Here is a 22,681-nt window from a genome sequence, read left to right on the forward strand (position 1 = left end):
GAGAAAAGAATAAAGCTGAAGGCATAACCCACCCCCTCCACAAGACTTCAGACAATACTGCAAAACTACAGCATAAAAAACAGGATGATACTGTCACAAAAAAAAAACAAACAAACAAACAAAAAAACCAAAAACAGAGATACAGATCAATGGAACAGGATAAACAGCCCAGAAATAAACCCATCCACCTATGGTCAATTCATCAAAGAAGGAAAACCATACAATGGAGGAAAGACAGTCTTTTGAGCAAGTGGTCTGGACAGCTGTGTGTAGTGAAATTAGAACATTCCTTCACAGCACACACAAAAATTAACTCAAAATTATTTAAAGACCTAAATGTAAGACATGACACCAAAAACTCCTGGAAAAGAATATAGGCAACACATTCTTAAACATAAATTGTAGGAATATTTTCTTAGATCAGTCTCCCAAGGCAAAATAAATAAAAGCGAAAATAGACAAATGGGACCTTATCACATTCAGAGGTTTCTTCACAGCAGAGGAAACTATCAATGAAACAAAAAGACAACCTATAGAATGTGAGAAAATATTTGCAAATGATGTGACTGACAAGGGGTTAATATCCAAGATATACAAACAGCTCATACAACTCAATGCAAAAAAGACAAACAACCCAATCCAAAAATGGACAGAAGACCTAAATAGACATTTTCCCAAAGAAAATTTACAGACAACCAACAGGCACATGAAAATAATGCTCAACATCACTAATTATTAAAGAAATGCAAATTAAAACCACAATGAGGCATCACCTCACATCAGTCAGAATGGCTATGATCAAAAAGTGTACAAACAGGAGTTCCCGTTGTGGTGCAGTGGAAACGGGTCTGACTAGGAACCATGAGGTTACGGGTTTGATCCCTGGCCTCAATCAGTGGGTTAAGGATCCAGCGTTGCCATGAGCTGTGGTGTAGGTCACAGACATGGCTTGGATCTTGTGCTGCTGTGGCTGTGGTGTAGGCCGGCAGCTACAGCTCCGATTGGACTCCTAGCCTGGGAACCTCCATATGCTGCAGGTGTGGCCATAGAAAAGACAAAAAGGACAAAAAAAAAAAAAGCATACAAACAATAAATGCTGGAGAGGCTGTGGAGAAAAAGGAGCCCTCCTACACCAGTGGGAATGTAGGCTGGTGCAGCCACTATGGAGAACAGTATGGAGTTTCCCTAAAAAAACTAAACATAAAGCTAACATAATAAACATAAAGTTAATATACTCCTGGGTGTATATTCAGACAAAACTAGAATTTGAAGATAAATGCACCCATATGTTCAAGACAGCACTGTTTATAATAGCCAAGACATGGAAACAATCCAAGTGCCCATGAACAGACTATTGGTTTAAGAAGATGTAGTGCATATATGGACAATTACTCAGTCATTAAAAAGCATAAAATATTGCCAATTATAGTAATATGGGTGGACCTAGAAAATACCATACAAAATGAAATAAATCAGAAAAAGACAAATATTACATGATATCACTTATACATGGACTCTAAAAATCTAAAATCTACAAATGAATCTATATACAAATCAGAAATAGACAGAGAAAACAAACGTATGGTTACCTAACGGGAAAGGGAGGAGGTGCAGAGGGACAATTTAGAAGTATGAGATTAATAGGCACAAACTACTTATACATAAAATACATAAGCAACAAGCAACTGTATAACACAGGGAACTATATTCAATATCTCATAATAACCTGTAATGGGAAATAATCTGAAATACATATAAAATTATACATATATGGAATCATTTTGCTATACACCTGAAGTTAACACAATATTATAAATCAGCTATACTTCAATTTAAAAAAGAGAGGGGATAGTTCCCATTGTAGCTCAGTGGTAATGAACCTGACTAGGATCCATGAGGATGCAGGTTCAATCCCTGCCCTTGTGCAGTGGGTTAAGGGATCCAGCGATGCCGTGAGCTGTGATGTAGGTCTCAAATGCACTCAGATCTGGCGTTGCTGTGGCTATGGTATAGGCTGGCGGCTATAGCTCTGATTCAACCCCTGGCCTGGGAACTTCCATATGCCAAGGGTGCCACCCTAAAGAGCGGGAAAGAAAACAAAAACAAAGAGGGAGAATTTTTTTTTTTTTTTTTTGGTCTTTTTGCCTTTTCTAGGGCCACACCTGCAGCATATGGAGGTTCCCAGGCTAGGGGTCCAATCGGAGCTACAGCTGCTGGCCTACGCCACAGCCACAGCAATGCAGGATCCGAGCCATGTCTGCAATCTACACCACTACCCACGGCAACACTGGATCCTCAACCCACTGAGCAAGGCCAGGGATCGAACCCACAACCTCATGATTCTTAGTCGGAATCATGAGGTTAACCACTGAGCCACAACAGGAACTCCAAGGGAGAAAATTTTTTAAGGGCAGAAGCTTTCTCTGAAATGTCTCCCTTAGCCATTATACCTATAAGGTCCATATCAAACAGACTCAATCTTATTTGAAAATCTTAAAACAAACAAACGAAAAGAACAGTACTAATATGTGACTGTTTCTGTAATTTCAAAAAAAACTTGTGTTTAAAGTGAGAGAGCTTTTTTATTACAAAGGTAACTGTTAGAATTACAGTCAATATAATTATTATTATCTCTATCAGATCTAAACTGAAACACAATGCAGACTGTGGTCTTAACCAAGTGTTACCTCAGCACCACCAGCCATGGGTCACCCTGACCTTGGGGAGGAACGATGTCACCAATGAGGCCCTGTCACTGCAAATGCTGTTCCTGGACCCACCACCAGCCTCTGGGCTTCACGTGACATTCATGGAAGGGAAAGGACAGAGGGACACAGCAGACAGCACCACGAGGATACGCAGACAAATCCAGAACATGGATCCGACTCTTTAGAACACCAGCGTCTTGGAGGCCAAATACAGGAGAAGGTCCTGTCTTGGACTGAAGGAAACTAAGGAGACATAACAACCAAACGAAGTGCTTCAGCCAGGCATAATCCCTGGATGTGGCGTGGGAGGGAGGGAGAGATGCAATGAGCTGTAAAAGGTGTTTGGGAACAACAAAGGAAATTTAAATATGGAGTGGATATTAGAAGACAATATAAAATTACTGGTAATTTGCAGGAGTGGGTGACAGTAGGTGAATATAGAGAAGACTGTCCCTATTTTTAGGAGTTATAGGCCAAGGCATTTAGAGGTAAAGTGTCAGAATATATGCAATGGTTTCCAAACGGTTTAGAAAAAAAAAAGTATATGTGTACACACACACACACACACACAGAATAGTGAGAGAAAATGTTCACATAAAATCTAGATAAAAGAAAAAAATCTGTTAAATTTTCTGGAGATTTGCAAATTTTCTAAATATACAGGTGGGTAGAAAAATAGTTCCGTTGATAATACATTATTATAATTAAAAAGATAAAGAACACAAAGAAAGGAGCGTTGGGCCTTTAACACGTGTTTAGAGCTCTGATTGGTTCAGAACTTAAAATATGCCTACTATCCACAAGCCCAATAACCTTTTTTTTTCTTTTTTGGGACGTACTTTCTGCATATGGAATTTCCAAGGCCAGGGGTCTAATTAGAGCTGTAGCTGCTGTCCTACGCCAACACCAGATCTGAGCTTCATCTGCGACCTATGCCTCACAAGCCCAACATTTTCTTTGCAATACTAGTAGTTTTATAATACTTTTGTTCTCACTTTTCACAACAGGAAAAACATGCCCTTGGCCTGGAATACTCAACCCCACCACTCCTCCCCACCACAGACTTGGAACTGTTTCCAGATGTTACTGGAGAGGTGAAACTCCCATTCATTTGCTTTGCGGAGTACAGAACAGGTAATTATTAAAATTCACCCACCACTCCATCACTGTAACCTAGCAGAACATTCTGTCCATGCGATTAGGAGGTTAATGGCTGACTTTCCCACTAATTAGAACCTCCACACCGGCAGGGGCAGCGTCGCATTCCTGCTCATTCACTCGCAATACAGGGCCAGGCACACAGCAGCCATTCAATCAGCATTTGTTCAATGAATGAGATATCATCCAGCCCCTTACAAAGAATGCATAGGAAGATAACGTAACTAAAAAATGATGGACACAAGTGAGAAGTATCATAAAACTACTATACTAAGATTATAAAACAAGACCTGGCAAAAAAACCACAAACCACCAAAACTGAAACAACAGCATAATTGGGGAGGAGGGTGGGAGAGAAAATGAGTTAACACAGAAAAATCCTAACAGTACGGTAGGTATGAGGAAGGACTGCAGTGTCCTGGGGGTAAGGGGGCAGGAAGCAAAGCAAGGAGGGAAATCAGGGAAAGGGAGGAACTGTTCTCACTTGCTCAAATTTATAGATAGGAGGAAAAAAACCCAAAACCCTCAGTCCTATAAACATGAGGACAACCTGCCAAAACACAATTGGGCTTTGACTTGGCCCTCATTCATGGCTCCAGGATATGGCAACCACATCACAATATATAATGCAACGAAGTAACACGTATACACCTTAAATTTTACACAATGTTATAGGTCTAGGCTCTCATTCCACCTCTGCTTCTAACTCGCTGTGCAACCTCCAGGCATATCACCTCTTGGGCAGTTTCCTCACCGACCAAATGCAAGTGAGGGTCTAAGGAGCAGTAAGACCACACCCAGTGAGCACTAAATAAGCACAGAGACCCGGCATATCAAATACTGAATACAGTAGTCCCCCTGATTCCTCATTTTGCTTTCTGTGGTTAAACTTATCCACAGTCAACCTTGGTCCAACAATATTAAATGGAAAATTTGAGAAATAAATAACTGATAAGTTTTTTTTTCTTTGTCTTTTTATTTTTTAGGGTCTCACCTGTAGCATGTGGAGCTTCCCAGGGTAGGGGTCGAATCAGAGCTGCAGCTGCTGCTGACCTACACCACAGTCACAGCAATGTCAGATCTGAGCCATGTCTGCAACCTACACCACAGCTCACAGCAACACTGGATCCCCGACCCACTGAGTGAGGCCAGGGATGGAACCCACATCCTCATGGATACTGGTCGGTTTCATTTCCAGTGAGCCGGGAAGGGAACTCCCTGATAAGTTTTAAAGTGTGGGCCATTCTGGGTAACACGATGAAATTCACCTGGGATGTGCACCATCCCTTTGTCCAGCGCACATATACTGGGTACACCACCTGCCCACTAGTCACTTAGGAGCCTTCTCCATTACCAGATTGGCTGCCAGGGTAGCGCAGGGCTTGTGTGCAAGTAATTCTTATTTTATGTAACAGTAGCCCCAAAGCACAAGAGAGATGATTTCGACAATTTAGATATTCTCTTACTCTGCCTAATTTGTAAATGAAACTTCATCATCAGTATGTAGGAATTGGAAAAAAAAACAATCATACATAGGGCCTGGTACTCTCTGAGGTTTCTCAGGCAGATACCAGAAGTCTTGGAATGTATCACCCCACAGATAATGGGGGACTACCATATAGATAAGAGTATTGTACCACAAGTATATAATGTGATAAATATCATTACAATGGCAACTGCATCATAATACATAAATGTATCAAAGTAACATGTATACACCTTAAATTTTACACAATGGTATAAGTCTAGGTCACATTTAACAACAATAGAAGATCACACCTGGAGTTCCCATCGTGGCACAGTGGAAACAAATCCGACTAGGAACCATGAGGTTGTAGGTTCAATCCCTGGCCTCACTCAGTGGGTTAAGGATTCAGCGTTGCCATGAGCTGTGGTGTAGGTCACAGGCATGGCTCAGATTCCAAGTTGCTATGGCTGTGGTGTAGGCCAGCAACTGTAGCTCCAATTTGACCCCTAGCCTGGGAACCTCCATGTGCCACGGGTGCGGCCCTAAAAAAGAAAAAAAAGAAAAGAAAAAAAAAAAAGTAAAGAAAAATAAATTTAATTTAAAAAATAAAAAATAAATAAAAGATCACACTCATGATTCTATTCAAAAAACCAAAGTAACTCTGTTTTCTTCTTTCAATTGCTTATAGTTTCTTAGGTTTCTACAAGTAATTTTTTATTTTTTGAAATCAAAGATGTGGATTTTCTTAAAGCAGTTTTAAAAAGAGGAGGGTGAGGTTTAAACAGCTCAAAACATCACATCCCACTCTTGACCATGGGTCCTAAGTAGACGGGTTAGAAGACAGTGTTGGTCATAACACTTCAGTGCTATGAGAAATCATTACCATTTTACATTTACACAACACTTACATTTACATTTTGCATTTACACAGTTCACCAAGGAATTTCTTGTTGTCTAGTCCCACCTACTCACTTCAGAGATCAGGAAACAACACTCAGAGGGGTGGCTAGATCCGAACCCTAAGTGGGGGGTATGCTGAAGCCAGCTCACACTGGGGAGGGCCGCCGGTGCACGGCTCAGCGCCTTTGCATTAGTGGGTTGAAGCTAGTCATGGTGGCAGTATTTACACCATGGAAACAGGTAGATTACACATCTGAGCTCCCAGCTCCACCCCCTGCAGTAGCCAATTTGCCCTCATCCTTCCCTTAATCCTAGTCCCAAACCAAGACTAGACCCCAGACCCCAGGCCTCCCTCCCACTCATTCAGAGCTCCTCTTGGTCACTCATTTTACTTCTTGTTTTAGTTCCTGCCCTTGTAAAATCTGAGCCCCTCTAAGGTAGAGACCCTGTCAGATTATCGGGCCCTGCCTGTGCCAGTCACAGATCTATCCCTGAGCCCAGGACAGTGCCTGGTGCATAGTAGGATCTCAATCAATCCTCATCCTTATAAAAGACACTGACTCCTGCTCGGGCTGCACAAAGCACACACAACACTGCACAGGGATGGGACAAAAGCCACATGCCACTCAAGTCCAAGCAACGATCATGGAGAAAGCTTAAACTGGAGTTCCCAGGCTCTTCTTCCACCTAGGGAACAAAAGTCTCAAGACTCTCACCACCCACACCCTAGCAGAACACCCCACACAAAGCCAGCACTTCATAAATACATCTTGATAATTCTGAACCTCTGTAGCCCCAGCAAGCGATGCCATAATCAGAGGTTCTGCCACCCCAGCCTCACGCTGCTCTCCAAGCCTGATTCTTGGCCCTCAGAATTGAAAATGTTAATTTACCTCCAGGGACTGTGTCATGCTCTTGCCTGGTAGGAATTTTCTATCAGATTCCCAAGAGGGAGACTGACGCATATGGTCTCCACCCAGCAGGGCTCAGCATCAGGACAGGTGCTGCCTTTCACATGCCACTACCAGTCCATAGCAGGGCTGGGTGACCTCCCCCCGCCAGATGCCTGTCCTGTGTTTCCTGGTGCCACCTCAAGTATGATGCCCATCCCAGTCTCCTCCAGTTTGAGTGTTTTTTTTTCTTATTTTTTTATTTTTATTTTATTTTTTGTCTTTTTGCCATTTCTTGGGCGCTCCCGCGGCACATGGAGGTTCCCAGGCTAGGGGTCTAATTGGAGCTGTAGCTGCCAGCGTACGCCAGAGCCACAGCAACGCGGGATCCAAGCCGCGTCTGCGACCTACACCACAGCTCACGGCAATGCCGGATCGTTAACCCACTGAGCAAGGCCAGGGATGGAACCCGCGACCTCATGGTTCCTAGTCAGATTCTTTAACCACTATGCCACGATGGGAACTCCCAGTTTGAGTGTTTTGAAACATGTCCCAAGTGCACACTGTGTGCCAGACCCTGCAAGGTCCTTCCTGAACCCTTCTTGTCTCCTATCACATGCATTCGCCTCTCCTTCTAGACAGGAAGCATGATCCAGGTCTGATGGCATCCCCCAGCATGCTGATAGAGTGCTGAGCATATGGCAAGCACTCAAGTCCTTGCTGAATGAATTTTCCAAAGTGGTCACCATAGGAACTGCCTTAGAGGAGTTCCTGTCATGCCTCAGCAGTTAATGAACCCAACTAATATCTATGAAGATGCAGGTTCAATTCCTGGCCTCACTCAGTGGGTTAAGGATCTGGCGTTGCCGTGAGCTGTGATATAGGTCACAGACAAGCTCAGATCCCACGTTGCTGTGGCGGTGGTATAGGCCAGTGGCTGCAACTCTGATTCGACCCCTTAGCCTGGGAACTTCCATATGCCACAAGTGTGGCCCTAAAGGGACAAAAAAAAAACAAAACAAAACAAAACAAAAAACTGCCATAGAAAAGTGGAGAGCATGTGTTCTGCTAGCTCCTCCCCAGTTCTGCAGCTGGTGGAAGAACAATTTACAGGCTGATAACAGCCTAATGCCATGTGCTAGGTGTTAGGTTCCTGGTGACCACAAGCTAGGGGCTTCTTACCACAGTGCACCTTCGCATCAACTTTATGACATAAGTACCACTGTTATCCAGCTTCATAGAAGGCAAACTAGACTTGGAAAACTTTGAAAACTGTGTCGGGATCTTCACCACTTCTCCTAACACCCTCCTGGCAGTTCCTCCTGTCACTAGGGCCTGGAATCAGGAACATGCTGATGGGCTCCAATGAAACTAGAATATCCACCCTTTGCACCTTGGCTGAAGCCCAGCCCCACCCCTGTGGCAGCCACAGCAGCTCCGCCCCATTCTGCAGGGGGGCTCTGAGCTCCCAGCTGCAGAGACAAGGTCAGACAAGTGCCCCACCCAGTATGAACGGGGGGGGGGGGGGGGGGGGGGGGGGAAGAAAGATGGTGAGAAGGCCAGGGACTTTCTCCCTTCAGAGCATCAAAGACACAGGTCTAAGTCTGAGCACAAAATTACCTGTGCCATTGCGGCAGATACTTAACACTGTTTCCTTGGCTGCAAAATGGAGACAAACAAGGTGTATTCTGCTTAGTTGCTGGGATGTTTATAGCCAGCGCATATAAAAAGTCCCTTAGGAGATGCCCAGAATTGACAGATATTACTATAATTTGCCGTGTAGAGGATTAGCTAGGCTCCCTGGAGAACTGAAGAGCTTTTTCATTAGCTTCACAGCAAATCTTTCAAGATGCTATCCTAATTAATGCCTTTGGCCAGCCCATGGACAGATAAAGATGTTTTAGTGAGGAAAAAAAAAAAAACCACACATACACAGCAAAGCAGAAGTTGAGGCTCAGGAGGCTGGGTCTGGGTCTGGGCTCTTCCATTCCTGCTATAGGATCACCACCTGGTCCTTGGCCTCTCAAAGTGTCAGTTTCTCATCTGTATAATAACATCTCCTGCAAAGCATCTTCATGTGCCTTGAGGAAGATCTTATGTACTCATTCAATTACTTTAGCAATCATTTAATAGTAAGCTGTCTCTGGGATTATGCCAATGAATGTAATAAGGAGCCTATTCTGTTTTCACATTTATTCAACAAATATTTGTCCCAGGCATTGCCCTGAGGAGTCAAGAAGGAGAGACAGACCACATCCATCCTCAGGAGGCTTACAGTTGTTTTAAACAATATACCTAAAGTTTTAGGATTGAACGGGAAATCATCAATCAACCAATCCCTATTTTAAGCCAATGAGAGATATGAGAGAGAAGAGACACACCCAAAGTCACACAGCCAGAAGAAGAGGCAGAAATTGCAGTGGTTCTTCAACTTGCAGCCCAGGGTTCTTTACACAAGAGTTTCTGCCTGAATGAAAACCTTTATGACGATATTTGACCTTCCCACTTGTTCTCCACTCACTCACCAGTAAGCTTATGACAGGGATTGGAAATCCTCTTCTGTCTTTTGCCTACAATAATACAGTAAAGTTTCCAGCGGCCAGGGGGGGTGGGGGAGCTAAAGCATTCCAAAATCCCACATCTCTGTCTTTGGTTACTTTGCTTCTGTCCCAGGCACATCATTGCGGCAGTGGGAAGAAACTTCAAGATCTGCAGCACGTCCCTGGTGTGATCTGTGCAACAGCAGATGTGGCGGTCAGGGGGCTGCACATTCAATCCTTCTTGAGAGACCTCTCTGTGCACACTGACCTTTCATAGGCTCTATTGGATCCTATGAGAAAAGCCACATTTATTTTCCCAGCTGTGCCTACAGCACTGAGAAGTTCCCAAGCCAGGGATTGAACCCGTGCCACGGCAGGGTTTAACCCATTAGACCACCAGGTAACTCCAAGGAAAGCCACATTTGACAATGCTTAAGCCAGCAATGCCCAACTAGCTTGACAATAGGCCCCATTTTTCCCCTGCAGTGCCTATTAGTGTTTGGAGGAAACCATGTTCTGAGGAGCAGACTGTGGGAAATGCTGCAGCATCTCCAAGAAGACACCCTGGAGAGGTGAAGTGCCTTGCACAAGGTCACAGGGTTAGTGAGTCTGAGAGTTAAGGCTAGAGCCTCAGGTCAGGACAGGTGACTCTCCCTTTTGTTGGTCTCCAGTCTCTCAAGGTCAGGGCTGAACTTTGGGAGGGGGAAGAAGCATAGCAGGCCCCACAGAACCCTTGGGGCAGTGAACAAAGAGCTCATAAAAATCAGTGACTGAAACAGCTCCTGCCTAAAGAACCAGATGGAAGCTGATAAGCGGATCAGGAAAAGAACAACTAACAGGCGGTGAAACTAACCCAAGGCAGGACTCTAGGCAGCCAGCTCCTGGAGTGTGAAAACAGAACACAGCCTGGGGCAAACCTCAATTTCAGATATTGCCCTTCATGATGCCATCCAAAAATTACTGTTTTCTAGTCAGTAAAGCCCGTCAAAGCCATTATCAGTTTGAGGGTGTGGGGCCCTGGGCCAGAAGTGGGGTGTTGCTGCACCAGACAAGGCCACGCCTTCCAGGACAGTAAAGTCTAGTGGAGCCAACACAAAGGGGGTGCCTGAATCACCCTGGAATAAATGGGCAAGCCAGAGAAGATCTTTATTTTCATAAAAAAAAAAAAAGGCCTACTTTACAACCTGAGGGTGAAAGACCCTGCAAGGAAAGCCTAATCCCTTATTTGAACATTTTCCAAAAGTGCTTAGGGCTGCTGAGCAAAGTTTGCTGACTGACCCACGAATGAATGAATGAATGAATGAATGTAAAACTTTCTGTTTCTCCAGCATGGGCTGAGTCCTAACCATCCATCCATTTCAAGGAACTATCACAAGTCCATTTACAGGAAGGACTTGCAAGGGCAGCAAGGGCTTCTCCTGTCAAAATTCTCCTCTTTGAACATCAGGAATTCCATTTGTCTAACTCCATACTGCATGGGGGGAAAGTGAGGCACGGAGGAACAACATTTTCTGCCCAACACCAAAGATGACAGCAGAAAACTGCCCTCCCCAGGGGCTTACTCTCCTAGAACACCTGTGATCTTGTGAGCTGGCATCTAGAAGTACAGTGGCAGTTAATGGTTGCTCAGCTAATAAATGTTGTGGGACTAGGTCGCCTCACAATAAAGTCGCTTGGTTAAAACACAAAATGTCCATAAAGTACAGGAACAAAACTATATTCCCATAGAAGAGAGTGAGGACTGTGGGCAGGGCCTCCAGGGAAGCCCCTCTCCTGGGGAACCTGGATGGGCCCCAGGTGAGTATCTGTCCTTCTCACTGCCAGGCTTTGCTACAGCACATCACCTCAGGGATTGAGGGCTCACCCTTTATGGTTACCACACCCCTACCCTCATCCATCCAGAAATATTAGTGAGTATGTATTGTGTGCTGGGCACTGGGTAAACAATAGTGAACAAAACAGGCAAGGAAGTCCTGTCTCAGTTCAGTGGAAATCAGCCTACTAGTATCCATGAGGATGCAGGTTCATTCTCTGGCCTTGCTCAGTGGGTTAAGGATCCAGTGTGGCAGATGGGCTCAAATCTGGCATTGCTGTGGCTGTGGTGTAGGCCAGTGGTGATAGCTCCAATTCTACCCCTAGCCTGGGAACCTCCATATGCTTTGTGTGTGGCCCTGGAAAGCCAAAAACAAACAAACAAACAAAAAAAAACAGCCAAGACCAGGCCCCACAGAGTTCACAGTCCAGTCAGTCAGGTAGATACTAAAAAGATAATGGAAGTTCCCATTTTGGTTCAGTGGTTAACGAATCCGACTAGGAACCATGAGGTTGCAGGTTCGATCCCTGGCCTTGCTCAGTGGGTTAATGATCCAGCATTGCTGTGAGCTTTGGTGTAGGTCAGCGGCTATAGCTCCCATTGGACCCCCAGCTTGGGAACCTCCATATGCCATGGAAGCGGCCACAGAAAAGGCAAAAAAAAAAAAAAAAAGACTAAATAAATAAGTAAATAAATAAAAAAATAATGGCATATAGGATAGGAAATCTTGTCAATTGACTATCATTTCTAAAACACAAGTCTGGCCCTATCAATCTCCTAATAGAAATATCTTTCTAGGTTCCTCATTGTGGGAATAAAAATAAACAAAAATGAAAAGCCTTTATTGGGTGTTTACTTCACACCAGGTGCTTCACTATGGTTAGCTTGGGACATGCCCCAACAACTCAATGCAGGAGATACTATTATTATCTCCACTGACCAATGAAGAATTAAAGTTTTCTATTTAACCACTGCTCATTGCATGGGCAAACGCCCACCCCACCTCCCACCAAGACTCTGAATTCCCTGAGAATTCTTTTTGTTTGTTTTGTTTTCACTTTTGGCTGCCCTGAGGCGTATGGAGCTGCCAGGCCAGGGATCAGATCCCAGCCACAATCCTGACCTAAGCCGCAGCTGCAGCAATGCCAGATCCTTAATCCACTGTGCTGGGCCAGGGATTGAACCTGCACTCCCAAGACACTACTGATCCTGTTGCACCACCACAGGAACTCCTGAGAATTGTTTTTTCTTTCTTTCTTTCTTTTTTTGGCAAAGTTCCCATGTCAGGGATCAAACCCAAGCCACAGCAGTGACCTGAGCCACTGCAGAGACGATGCCAGATCCTTAACATGCTGCACCACAGCAGAATGCGTGAGAATTCTTATCTGACTCAGCTTGCTGGTGCACACAGTTTTCCATAGACTTCCACTGAATGAATAATCAAGGGATGGATCAATGGGCTGGTTTCCTTCAAGGCATTATCTGCTATTTTAATAAGCTCAATTTTTGTCACAAGTACTGGTTGGTATCCTAATAATCACACAAGAAGTAGCTGTGATATTGTGCTAAGAGCCAGAGCCAGTCCCTGGAGGCTGAGACTGAGGTTTGTCTCCATGTGCAAGCAATCGTTTCCTCACTCTAGGCCTGACTGCTTCACACTGTCATGATGGAGAAGCAAGAACTCACACAGCAAGCCTAGGACCTCTGCCAGCTTTCTATGTTTACATCTCTGAAACATAATGGGGGGGGCAGGGGTGGGGCTCAGGAAGGCCTTTGATACTGTACTTGGCCTGCTTTTAGAACGGGGCTTGGATTTCCCGTCATGGCTCAGTGGAAACGAATCCGACTAGGAACCATGAGGTTGAGGGTTCGATCCCTGGCCGTGCTCAGTGGGTTAATGATCCGGCGTTGCCGTGAGCTGTGGTGTAGGTCGCAGATGTGGCTCGGATCTGCATTGCTGTGGCTGTGCTGTAGGACGGCAGCTGTAGCTCCAATTCGACCCCTAGCCTGGGAACTTCCATATGCCACAGGTACGGCCCTAAAAAGACAAAAGACAAAAAAGAAAAAGAATGGTTCTAGGATAAAGGTGACTGATCAGGTTTCTGAGGCAAGTGAAGAACTTTCTCTCCAGCCACAGCTCAGTGGGCATATTTATCCTAATAAAGCAAATTTACTCCTCGTGACAAATATGCTCACGGTGAAAGCCCCTTTCCAGAGAAGTACTGTGCACGGACACAGGTGAGACTGCCACCCCAACCATACACCAGAACAGGGGAGCTGGTGAAATGCAAAGGCCCGTGTTCACATCCTGGAGGCAGACAAAACCCGAACCACCACTCTCAACTCCACGCTCTCCTCTGGGAAGACCAGGACACCAAGAACACCTGAGTGTGGCCAAGGCCACTGCAAACAAGGGCTTGATGGCTCCAAAGCTTTGACCAGAGGAGAACTCGCCACTCAGCAAGCATGGGTCCGTCACTCAACATGAGAGCAAAGGGTAGGAGCAGAGGCTCCACGGCAAGGCAGTTTTTGTTAGTTTTCTTTATGTAATGGGGATAAAAACCCAACTCCCTAGCTTATAGGGCCATGGTGAGAATCAGGTGAGATGAGGAAGCCAAGTGATCCACACAGAGCCTGACACACAGGAAATACTCAGATTGTTGCTGCTGCTGATGGTGGTGATGAAACCACCTGAAGTAGGGGAATCCAACCCTCTCCCACCCGCCCCTTTGAGATCCAGAGAGAAGCCGGTGATCCTGGTATGAATGCTCCTGAAGAGAAAACTTGGATAATCTTCAGGAGAGAAATGAAGAGATGCCCACTTTGGAGAAGACCAGCACTGCCCAGGTGCCCTGGGCCTCAGGCTAGTCACTGGGTCCCTGGGAGGCTCACCAGGGCCACTGGGGACCAGAGAGACCTGAGAAGATGAACTTCCCCAGAGTAAAGAGAAGGGGGAGGAAATTACAACCACAGAGAGATACCACTGTTGACCCAAAAGACTGGCAAAAATGTAAGAGTATGAAGAGCTGAGGTGTAGCAGGAGGCAGGCAGAAAGGAAATCTAGTATCCTGTTGATAAGTGGTGCTCTTTAGAGAATGATTCAGCAAAATTTATTAAGATCTTAAATGCAAGCACAGGGTGGCCTGACAACGTCGTTCCTCAGTTACCAGCTAAGAGAACAATCTGCCCATGTGCCTTGGGCATAAACCCAGAAAGTGCATCACGGCACTGCTCTAAGGGCAAAAAACTGAACCCATCTGCCCACCACCAACAGGAAAACAGTCCGATAAACAGTGAGATTCTCAGGCCACAAATACAACACTCTGCAGCAAAACAAGGTAAAATCACATGCACTGTCTTGAAAACATTTTAAGACATCTTATTGAATTCTTTAAAAAGGTTACATAATAGACCACCAAGCATAGTATGGCAGACCATACTTAAAGAACAGAAATAAAGAAAAAGAGAATGAAGGAAAGAATGACTCTTTTTTTTTTTTTTTTCTGTCTTTTCTAGGGCCACACCCACAGCATATGGAAGTTCCCAGGGTAGGGGCTGAATCGGAGCTACAGCTGCTGGCCTACACCACAGCCACAGCAATGCGGGATCTGAGCCACATCTTCAACCTACACTACAGTTCACGGCAACAGGGGATCCTTAACCCACTGAGCAAGGCCAGGGATCGAACCTGTGTCCTCATGGACGCTAGTCAGATTTGTTTCCGCTGAGCCACGACGGGAACTCCCTCTTTTTTTATATGTATACAGACACCTAGAAAAAGCCCTGGAAGGAAACGCACAAAGTAGATCACAGTGGACTCTTTCTGGAAAAGGTATAAGAGGAGTAGGGGCTGGTAGTGAAACTGGGGGGCCAAAGTGGACTCTGCTCTTATTTTTAACTAGGAAAACATACCCATGCATTTCTTGGGTGTTAAATTAATACTTTAAAATTTTTAAGTGTATTTATTTATTTATTTAGGCCACATCCATGGCATGTGGGAGTTCCTGGGCCAGGGATCGAAACCACACTACAGCAGTAACCAGAGCCAAGGCAATGATACTGCCGGATCCTTAACCTGCCGAGCCACAAAGGAACTCCCAATACATTTATTTTTAAGAAACTAAAAAGAGGAGGTGGAAGGAAGAGGAAGAGTGGATGACTTCCAGAGAAGATGCAGCTGCCAAGAGCTAAGGGTCTGCCTTTACCTCCTCTTGGAGGTTTGGGCACCCACAAATGTAGGCATAACACATCTGAGCATGAGTTCACAGTTTTCATGGAACAAGTGCTTAGTTTTTAGAATCAGATATTTAATTCTATACCACATCATTTCTATTTATACCAATTCTTCTTTCTAAATCTTGGAAAAATTCCCTCATGCTTGACAAGGGTTATCCCCCACTGATGATAAAATTCAAGATATGAAAAGGGGACACATGAAATGTTGCTATCCCCAATGTCTCGATGGACTTCACTGACTTATAAGAAGTTCTGCATTGCATTTAATTCTTGCATGTAGGAATTTTTGTAATTTTAATTTTTAAAGATATTTTCACCTTTCCTTGTTTTCTTCCATTCCTCTAAAGACACACTGATTCATTACTCTGGAACTGTCCATAGACATGGTGCGGCAAGACCCAGGTCTTCTTCCTGAAAAAGCAAAATAAGCAACTTTTATAACCTGGGTACATTTATGTTAGAAACACACAAAGAAATGCATTAGCTATATACAAAGGGAATAGGTCAAAGGCTGTCCAGTGTCCAGCAAAGTCCATTTTCCCTTAGTTTATGGATTATTGGAGTTTTATCAGGGACTCCATTTTCCAGGCATCCTTGCAGCCAGGTGTAGCCAGGTATCTGAGTTACCAGTGGAATGTGAGAGGAAATGATATGTTCTGCTTCTCCATTCAGGTCGTGGACATGGGTATGCCTTGTCTATCCTTCCCTCCGGCTGGAACTCAGCTCTGAACATGTAGATGATGACAAAGTGCTTAGAAGTAACAGAGCAACAAGGGAGGAGTCACCTGGGCCTATGACTGACTGCCTAGGGCACAGACACCCTTTCTCCTTGCTCCTTGGAACTACAACCTTAGAGAAGAATTTCTTTGTCCTTTGAAGTCATTTTAAGTTGAATAAAACTCTAAGGTTTTTTTGTTTGTTTGTTTTGTTTTGTTTTTGGGTTTTGTCTTTTTAGGGCCGAACCTGCGGCATACGAACCTGCGGCATACGGAAGGTTCCCAGGCTAGGGGTCAAATCAGAGCTACTGGCCTACCACAACACCAGATCCGAGCCGCGTCTGTGACCTACACCACAGCTCATGGCAACATGGGATCCTTATCCCACTGAGCGAGGCCAGGGATCGAACCTGCAACCTCATGGTTCCTAGTCAGATTCGTTTCCTCTGCACCACGAGGAATTTTGCACCCCTCTAAAATTCTAAGTTTTATTAGGTCTTATTTTTATGTCTGCTTAACTCTCAATGAGTTGACACTAATCACTACATATTCTCATTAGGACCCTTCTGAGGGTGGGTTTGGTTATTTGGAACTTGGTACATGCTGTGTCCATGGGGACAGGGAAAGCCAAATTGTTTTGGGTCACAATTTTGGTACTTTCACATGCAGTTTCAAGTAGAGGCTCAATCCGCATTTGATGGATGGAGGGATGTTCATAAGCTTGTAATCTCTTCCAGTGTGAAGCCTCTTGAGAGCAGAGCACCTGGCAAATTAGGGACGCTGAATTGTGAGCGTCACTTCACAAAATGAATACTCATATGGTAAATGCTACCCTAATGTATACAACACCACCCTTAAGGATTCAAGTCTAACCTTAGGAGCGAGAGAGACTAAGAGACACAGGGATAGAGCCAGAGAGACAGTGCTTGAGGGCAACTATCCCCACGGTAGAAGATTCCACCCATAATTCCACTCCTGAGCATCCGTCCCAGGGTGAGTCTGAGACACAACTGAGAGGTTCACTCTCCAGCCTCAGGTACTGCATTTCTGACCACTCAGGGTGTGGCTTCAGCATTAAAAGATATATTCTCTTTCTACATCGTGACCCCAAACATGAATCATTTGTAACCAAAGAAATAGCTGTCAGTTTCACCGCTAGAACTGGCTGTGCAGACCATATTGAGGGATAATATTTTGGTCTCAAACCCTGAGCCTCCCAGGCCAAAGGGGGTTCAGGATAGTTTTTTGGTTTGTTTGTCTGTGTTCAGGATAGTTTTGACACCCGTGACCTTCCACGCTGGAACAGTCTTTGCAGCCCAGCTCCGCTGGTCAGCTGTTTTGACCACTGAGCATCACAGGGCTGCTTGGCCAAATCTCCCACCCATCCTCCTCCATCTGCTCCACTGTGGGTCTGGCCTTCTCCCAGATCAAAGCACCCTGTGGATAAACGTTCAGAGCCAGGCAAGCAGGACCAGATATCTTGGACCCCTGCACCATGAAGTATTGGACAGAATCAGTATTGGGGAGAATCCCCAGCCAAAGCCTCCAATACTGCTCCAACACTGGCTTGCAAAGAGCATACCATGAACTATTTTTAGCATCTGGATCCCTGTCTGGGACCACTTCTCTGGCTTCCATCAGAGTTTAACTTCTTCAGCTGAAGCATGTGCATTATGGAGGGACTCAGAATAAGGCAAGAGGGAAAATGTGGAACCTGGAAGGAGGAGAGATGAAAGGGTAGTGGGATTTGAATACAGAGTCCTGGAGGTGCCACTGCATCCCTTCCACAAAGGGAGAAGGGAGAAAGCAGAAGCCACTTCTGCAGCTGTGACCCTGGTGTGGACTCACCTTACCTCCGTCTGGAAGCCAAGTTTGCTAAGCGTAACAAGCTCTTCCACAGCTCAGTAGCTGCTGAAAGACAATTTGACACCTACATCCCCAAAGATGCCAACAGCAGACCGTCCTCAAAGTCACATTTCCCCAGCAGCGACAAAGTCAGAGCCTGCCCTTCGCAGGCTCACTGGCTAGTTCTAGGTCAGGGTCTTAGGTTTTTCCTCCTGGCATTAGAGAAGGTTTTCTGCAGACAGCCATCAAGAAACCATCACCCTTCAGCCTGCAGCTCTGAACCCCAGCACTGAGGGATGCCCAACATGCAGACAATGGCAGGGATCATCTCGTCGAATTCTCACATCAGCCCTAGGAGGCAGGCACTGCCTTGCTCTACAAATTGGAAAACTGGGTTAAGATTTGTCAAAGGCAGAGTTCCCATTGTGGCTCAGCAAGTTAAGAATCCGACAACTATCCATTAGGATGTGGGTTTGATCCCTGTCCTAGCTCAGTAGGTCAAGGATCCAGCATTGCCATGAGCTGTGGTGTGGGCCACAGATGCGGCTCGGATCCCGTGTTGCTGCGGCTGTCACATAGGCTGTCAGTTGCAGCTCCAATTCGACCCCTAGCCTGGGAACCATATGCCTCAGGTGCAGCCATTTAAAAAAAAAAAAAAAAAAAAGGAAGCTTTAAGAATTTAATAACCAAAAAAAAAAAAAAAGAATTTAAAACAACTCTTCTATTCCATGGTTTTCTTCAACTCTATGAGAGTTCTCTATAATCCTCTCAAAAATAAGGTTGCTGGGGAGCCCCTTGTGGCTCAGCAGGTTGAGAACCCAACTAGTATCCACCAGGATGCTAGGTTCTATCCGTGGCCTCACTCAGTGGGTTAAGGATCTGGCATTGCACAAGCTGCAGTGTAGGTCAAAGGTGCAGCTCAGATCTGGCACTGCAGCTCTTATTCGACCCCTAGCCTGGGAACTTCTATATGCCGCAAGTATGGACATAAAAAGGAAAAAAATAAGGTGACTGCTTGTTTCTTTTCTATAAATCAATAAACATGCTAAATTTACCAACATTGTATCCTACAATTGGAGGTCAATAGTTATGAAAATACAATGATTGTATTTTAACTAAAGAAGAAGGAAAGGTGTAGAAAAGGAGGAGGGGGAGAAGGCAGAGAAGACAAAGCAGCAGCAACAGCATCTCTGCCTCTCCTCCACTTCCATTCCAAGGGCATGTGTCATTTCACCTCTGGCACATCCCAGTTGATCTCTTCATCACCGCCCACCCTGCCAATGATCATCCACCAGACAAACTCAGAGTGGACCCCTGACCCCTGCTGCGTGTCCTTCCTCTGTCTCTCCTCCTTTCACCAGCCTGACATGCCTAGGGACACACCCACCTGACACACCACCATTGCCGCCCCCTGGGAACGCCCCAAACTTTTGTAGGACTTGCAATAGAAACAACACCATTTGCACTTAATTGCTACTGTGACACATCAATTGCTAACAGTAACAAGCACCTCAGTCTGATCTCCCCAAACAGGCTGCAAACTCTTGAGAACAGAAATCAGGACTTGGAGTTCTCATCGTGGTGCAGTGGAAACGAATCCAACTAGGAACCATGAGGTTTCAGGTTCGATCCCTGGCCTTGCTCAGTGGGTTAAAGATCCGGCATTGCTGTGAGCTGTGGTGTAAGTTGCAGCGTGGCTCAGATCTGGCGTTGCTGTGGCTGTGATGTAGGCTGGCAGCAATAGCTCCGATTAAACCCCTAGCCTGGGAACCTCCATATGCTGCCGAGTGCGGCTCTAGAAAAGACAAAAAAAAAAAAAAAAAAAGAAAACACACACTCTGGAGAGAGTTGCAGAAGTTCCTTTGCATCATGCTTGGCTTTCAGAGGCTTTATAAACATTTATCAGTAAACCACAGTCAGGATTTGTCCTAAAGGCTTTTATCACAAAAGGGAGAGAGCTGGATACATTTTTTTTCTTTTTTGTCCACCAACCTCAGGGCCAAAACGAAAGTCAGGGTTGAAGGCTGACTGACAACTGGGCCTGTGACCACAGTGCCCCAAGCCACCTGCCCTAGATGACCTCACCTCTGCATGAGCCAAAAAATGTGGCCCAGAAGCCTTGACTGAAAACAAGGCCACCACCCCTGAGGGCTGCTATGGCCAGAGATAAACTGAACCAGAGATAATGACACTGGCAGCCTCGCCGTCTCAAAGACATCACACTGTGGCCCACGGTGCTGGCAGCGGCTCAAGCCCCTACAGAACCTGCCTGTGAGGCCAGCTCTTCGGCCACACTGACACGGAACTGCTGCTTCGCCCTCGATGAGAGCACCCATGCCACCATGGAGGACACTTAATTTTTAAAGGGCTGCTTCTGAGGACAGACATGTGACTGGCTGGAGGCTAAGCAGGACTTCGGTTACAACTGTACCACTAGCAGTTTTACAAGAATAAAAAAGGGTTGATGGATTTGGGGGTTACTAAAATTATCTCAAAGTTAAAAAAACAAACAAAAAACTGATCATTACAGCGTAATGTGGTAAAGAGGTAATGGAGAGACATATGGTCACAAGGGGAGCAGCACCTCCAGCTGCCTCAGGGAGCCACAGATGGGATCTCATCCCTCTGGGCAAAACGAGACAATCTACAGAGTGTTTAGTCAAGACGGTGTACTTTGTTAGTGATTAGTGCTAGTGGTTACTGCTACCTATTTTTATTTGTATTTTTATTCCATCCTTCCTAGAAGCCAGGCATTGTGAGGTCTGGGCTGGGAGTTGGAGACAAGAATTTGGAAGGGAGGTTCCCACAACCACCCTCAGAGACACACTGTAAACTCAACCACTCACATCCCCACAGGCTTTACCTGGCCCTTCAGTGCTCCCTGGCACTCCGGCTAATATGTCCCCGTGTCTCCCCAGCTGCACCAGGTGCAGTGGCGCCCCAACTGTGAGCATGGTGCCAAGTACAACCCCTGCTGAACAAATTCAATCAACTGCACGTGTTCACTTTCATTAAAGATGACGCAAACCTGCTGCAGAACCTCGGAGGCTATCACCACGCAGCTGAAGAAATAAAGTGGCCCTGGTGGGGAGCTGGCCACCCCCAAATCAAAGAAAAACAAGGCTTCAAGAGGCAACCCCCACCCCAGTACCTACCTGAGCCCTTAAGTCACTTTATCAAAGGAAGATGTACACTGGGGACTCAAGGACTCAGGTATTACATTTCTAGACACAATGTCAAGACACCCCAATGATGAAATGGATGCAGCAAGCTAAGGCCATCATCACACATGCTCCAACAGAGTTCTCACCAGGTGGGCTTCAGGTTCAGGGGTTGGCTCTCCATGTGGCTTAACTACACAGAGAGGCCAAGGTGAGCACGCTCCCAGTGGCAGGAACTGTTCCACTTCTCACTGAATATGTAAAGGCTGCATGGTTTCTACCATAAGCACCTTTGGGGAGATGAGGAGAGAAGGTTAGGTCAATCCTCGGGTCCTCATCACAAATCTCAGTCTTCCCAGTAGAAGATCAGATTTCAGGGTTTGGTTGGGATGCTGCCTGTCCTTAGGCCAAAGGGTGCGCCTTTATTTTTGCTTTTGTTTTTTTCTTTTTTGGTCTTTTTAGGATTGCACATGAGGCATATAGAGGTTCCCAGGTTAGGAGTCAAATCAGAGCCCTAGCTGCTGGCCTACACCACAGCCACAGCAACATCAGATCCAAGGTGCTTCTGCAACATACACCATAGCTCACAACTGTGCGAGATCCTTAACCCACTGAGTGAGGCCAGGACTCAAACCCATGTTCTCATAGTTACTTGTTGGGTTCGTTACTGCTGAGCAACAACAGGAACTCCCCAAAGGATGTTCTGATTTCAAAAAGGGCATCTCCTGTCCTCTATGATCCATATACCAGGGTTCTTGGATAAGTCCTCATACCATAAAAAAGTTCCAATGTAAAAAAAAAAAAAAAAAGGTTTAAAAAAAGCATTACTGGAGTTCCCATCGTGGCTCAGTGGTTAACGAATCCGACTAGGAACCATGAGGTTGCAGGTTTGATCCCTGGACTTGCTCAGTGGGTTAAGGATCCGGCGTTGCCGTGAGCTGTGGTGTAGGTCGCAGACACGGCTCGGATCTGGCGTTGCTGTGGCTCTGGCGTAGGCTGGCAGCTACAGCTCCAATTGCACCCCTAGCCTGGGAATCTCCATATGCCGCGGGAGCAGCCCTAAAAAAGACAAAAAAAATAAAATAAAAATGAAAAATGAAAAAAAGCATTACTTTTTACAAAAGCACTAACATTTGCCTGCCTCTCTCTAAGTCTCTCCAATGATATCTTTAGTGGATACCTGTCTCACTCTGTTGATGGACAGAGAGCATGCTCATCCATTCATGGAGGATCCAAAGGTAGGAGA

The 22,681-nt window shown here is 45.5% G+C and overlaps 1 protein-coding gene across 3 annotated transcripts in view; it reads right to left on the bottom strand.

The window, feature by feature from the left end:
* The window catches only part of ARHGEF3 (Rho guanine nucleotide exchange factor 3), a 342,982-nt gene that overhangs the window by 284,854 nt on the left and 35,447 nt on the right, over positions 1-22,681 (bottom strand). For 2 of the 3 annotated variants that reach the window (XM_021068992.1, XM_021068994.1), the window contains exon 2: positions 16,031-16,124. In XM_021068992.1, the coding sequence (XP_020924651.1) occupies positions 16,031-16,098 (68 nt within the window). In that variant the 5' untranslated portion in view covers positions 16,099-16,124. Of the gene's footprint in view, positions 1-16,030; positions 16,125-21,584; positions 21,718-22,681 lie in introns of those variants that run through there. The other variant, XM_021068993.1, reaches the window with a different exon arrangement.

The sequence above is a fragment of the Sus scrofa genome, chromosome 13 (assembly GCF_000003025.6).
Source record: "Sus scrofa isolate TJ Tabasco breed Duroc chromosome 13, Sscrofa11.1, whole genome shotgun sequence".
Classification (NCBI taxonomy): domain Eukaryota; kingdom Metazoa; phylum Chordata; class Mammalia; order Artiodactyla; family Suidae; genus Sus; species Sus scrofa.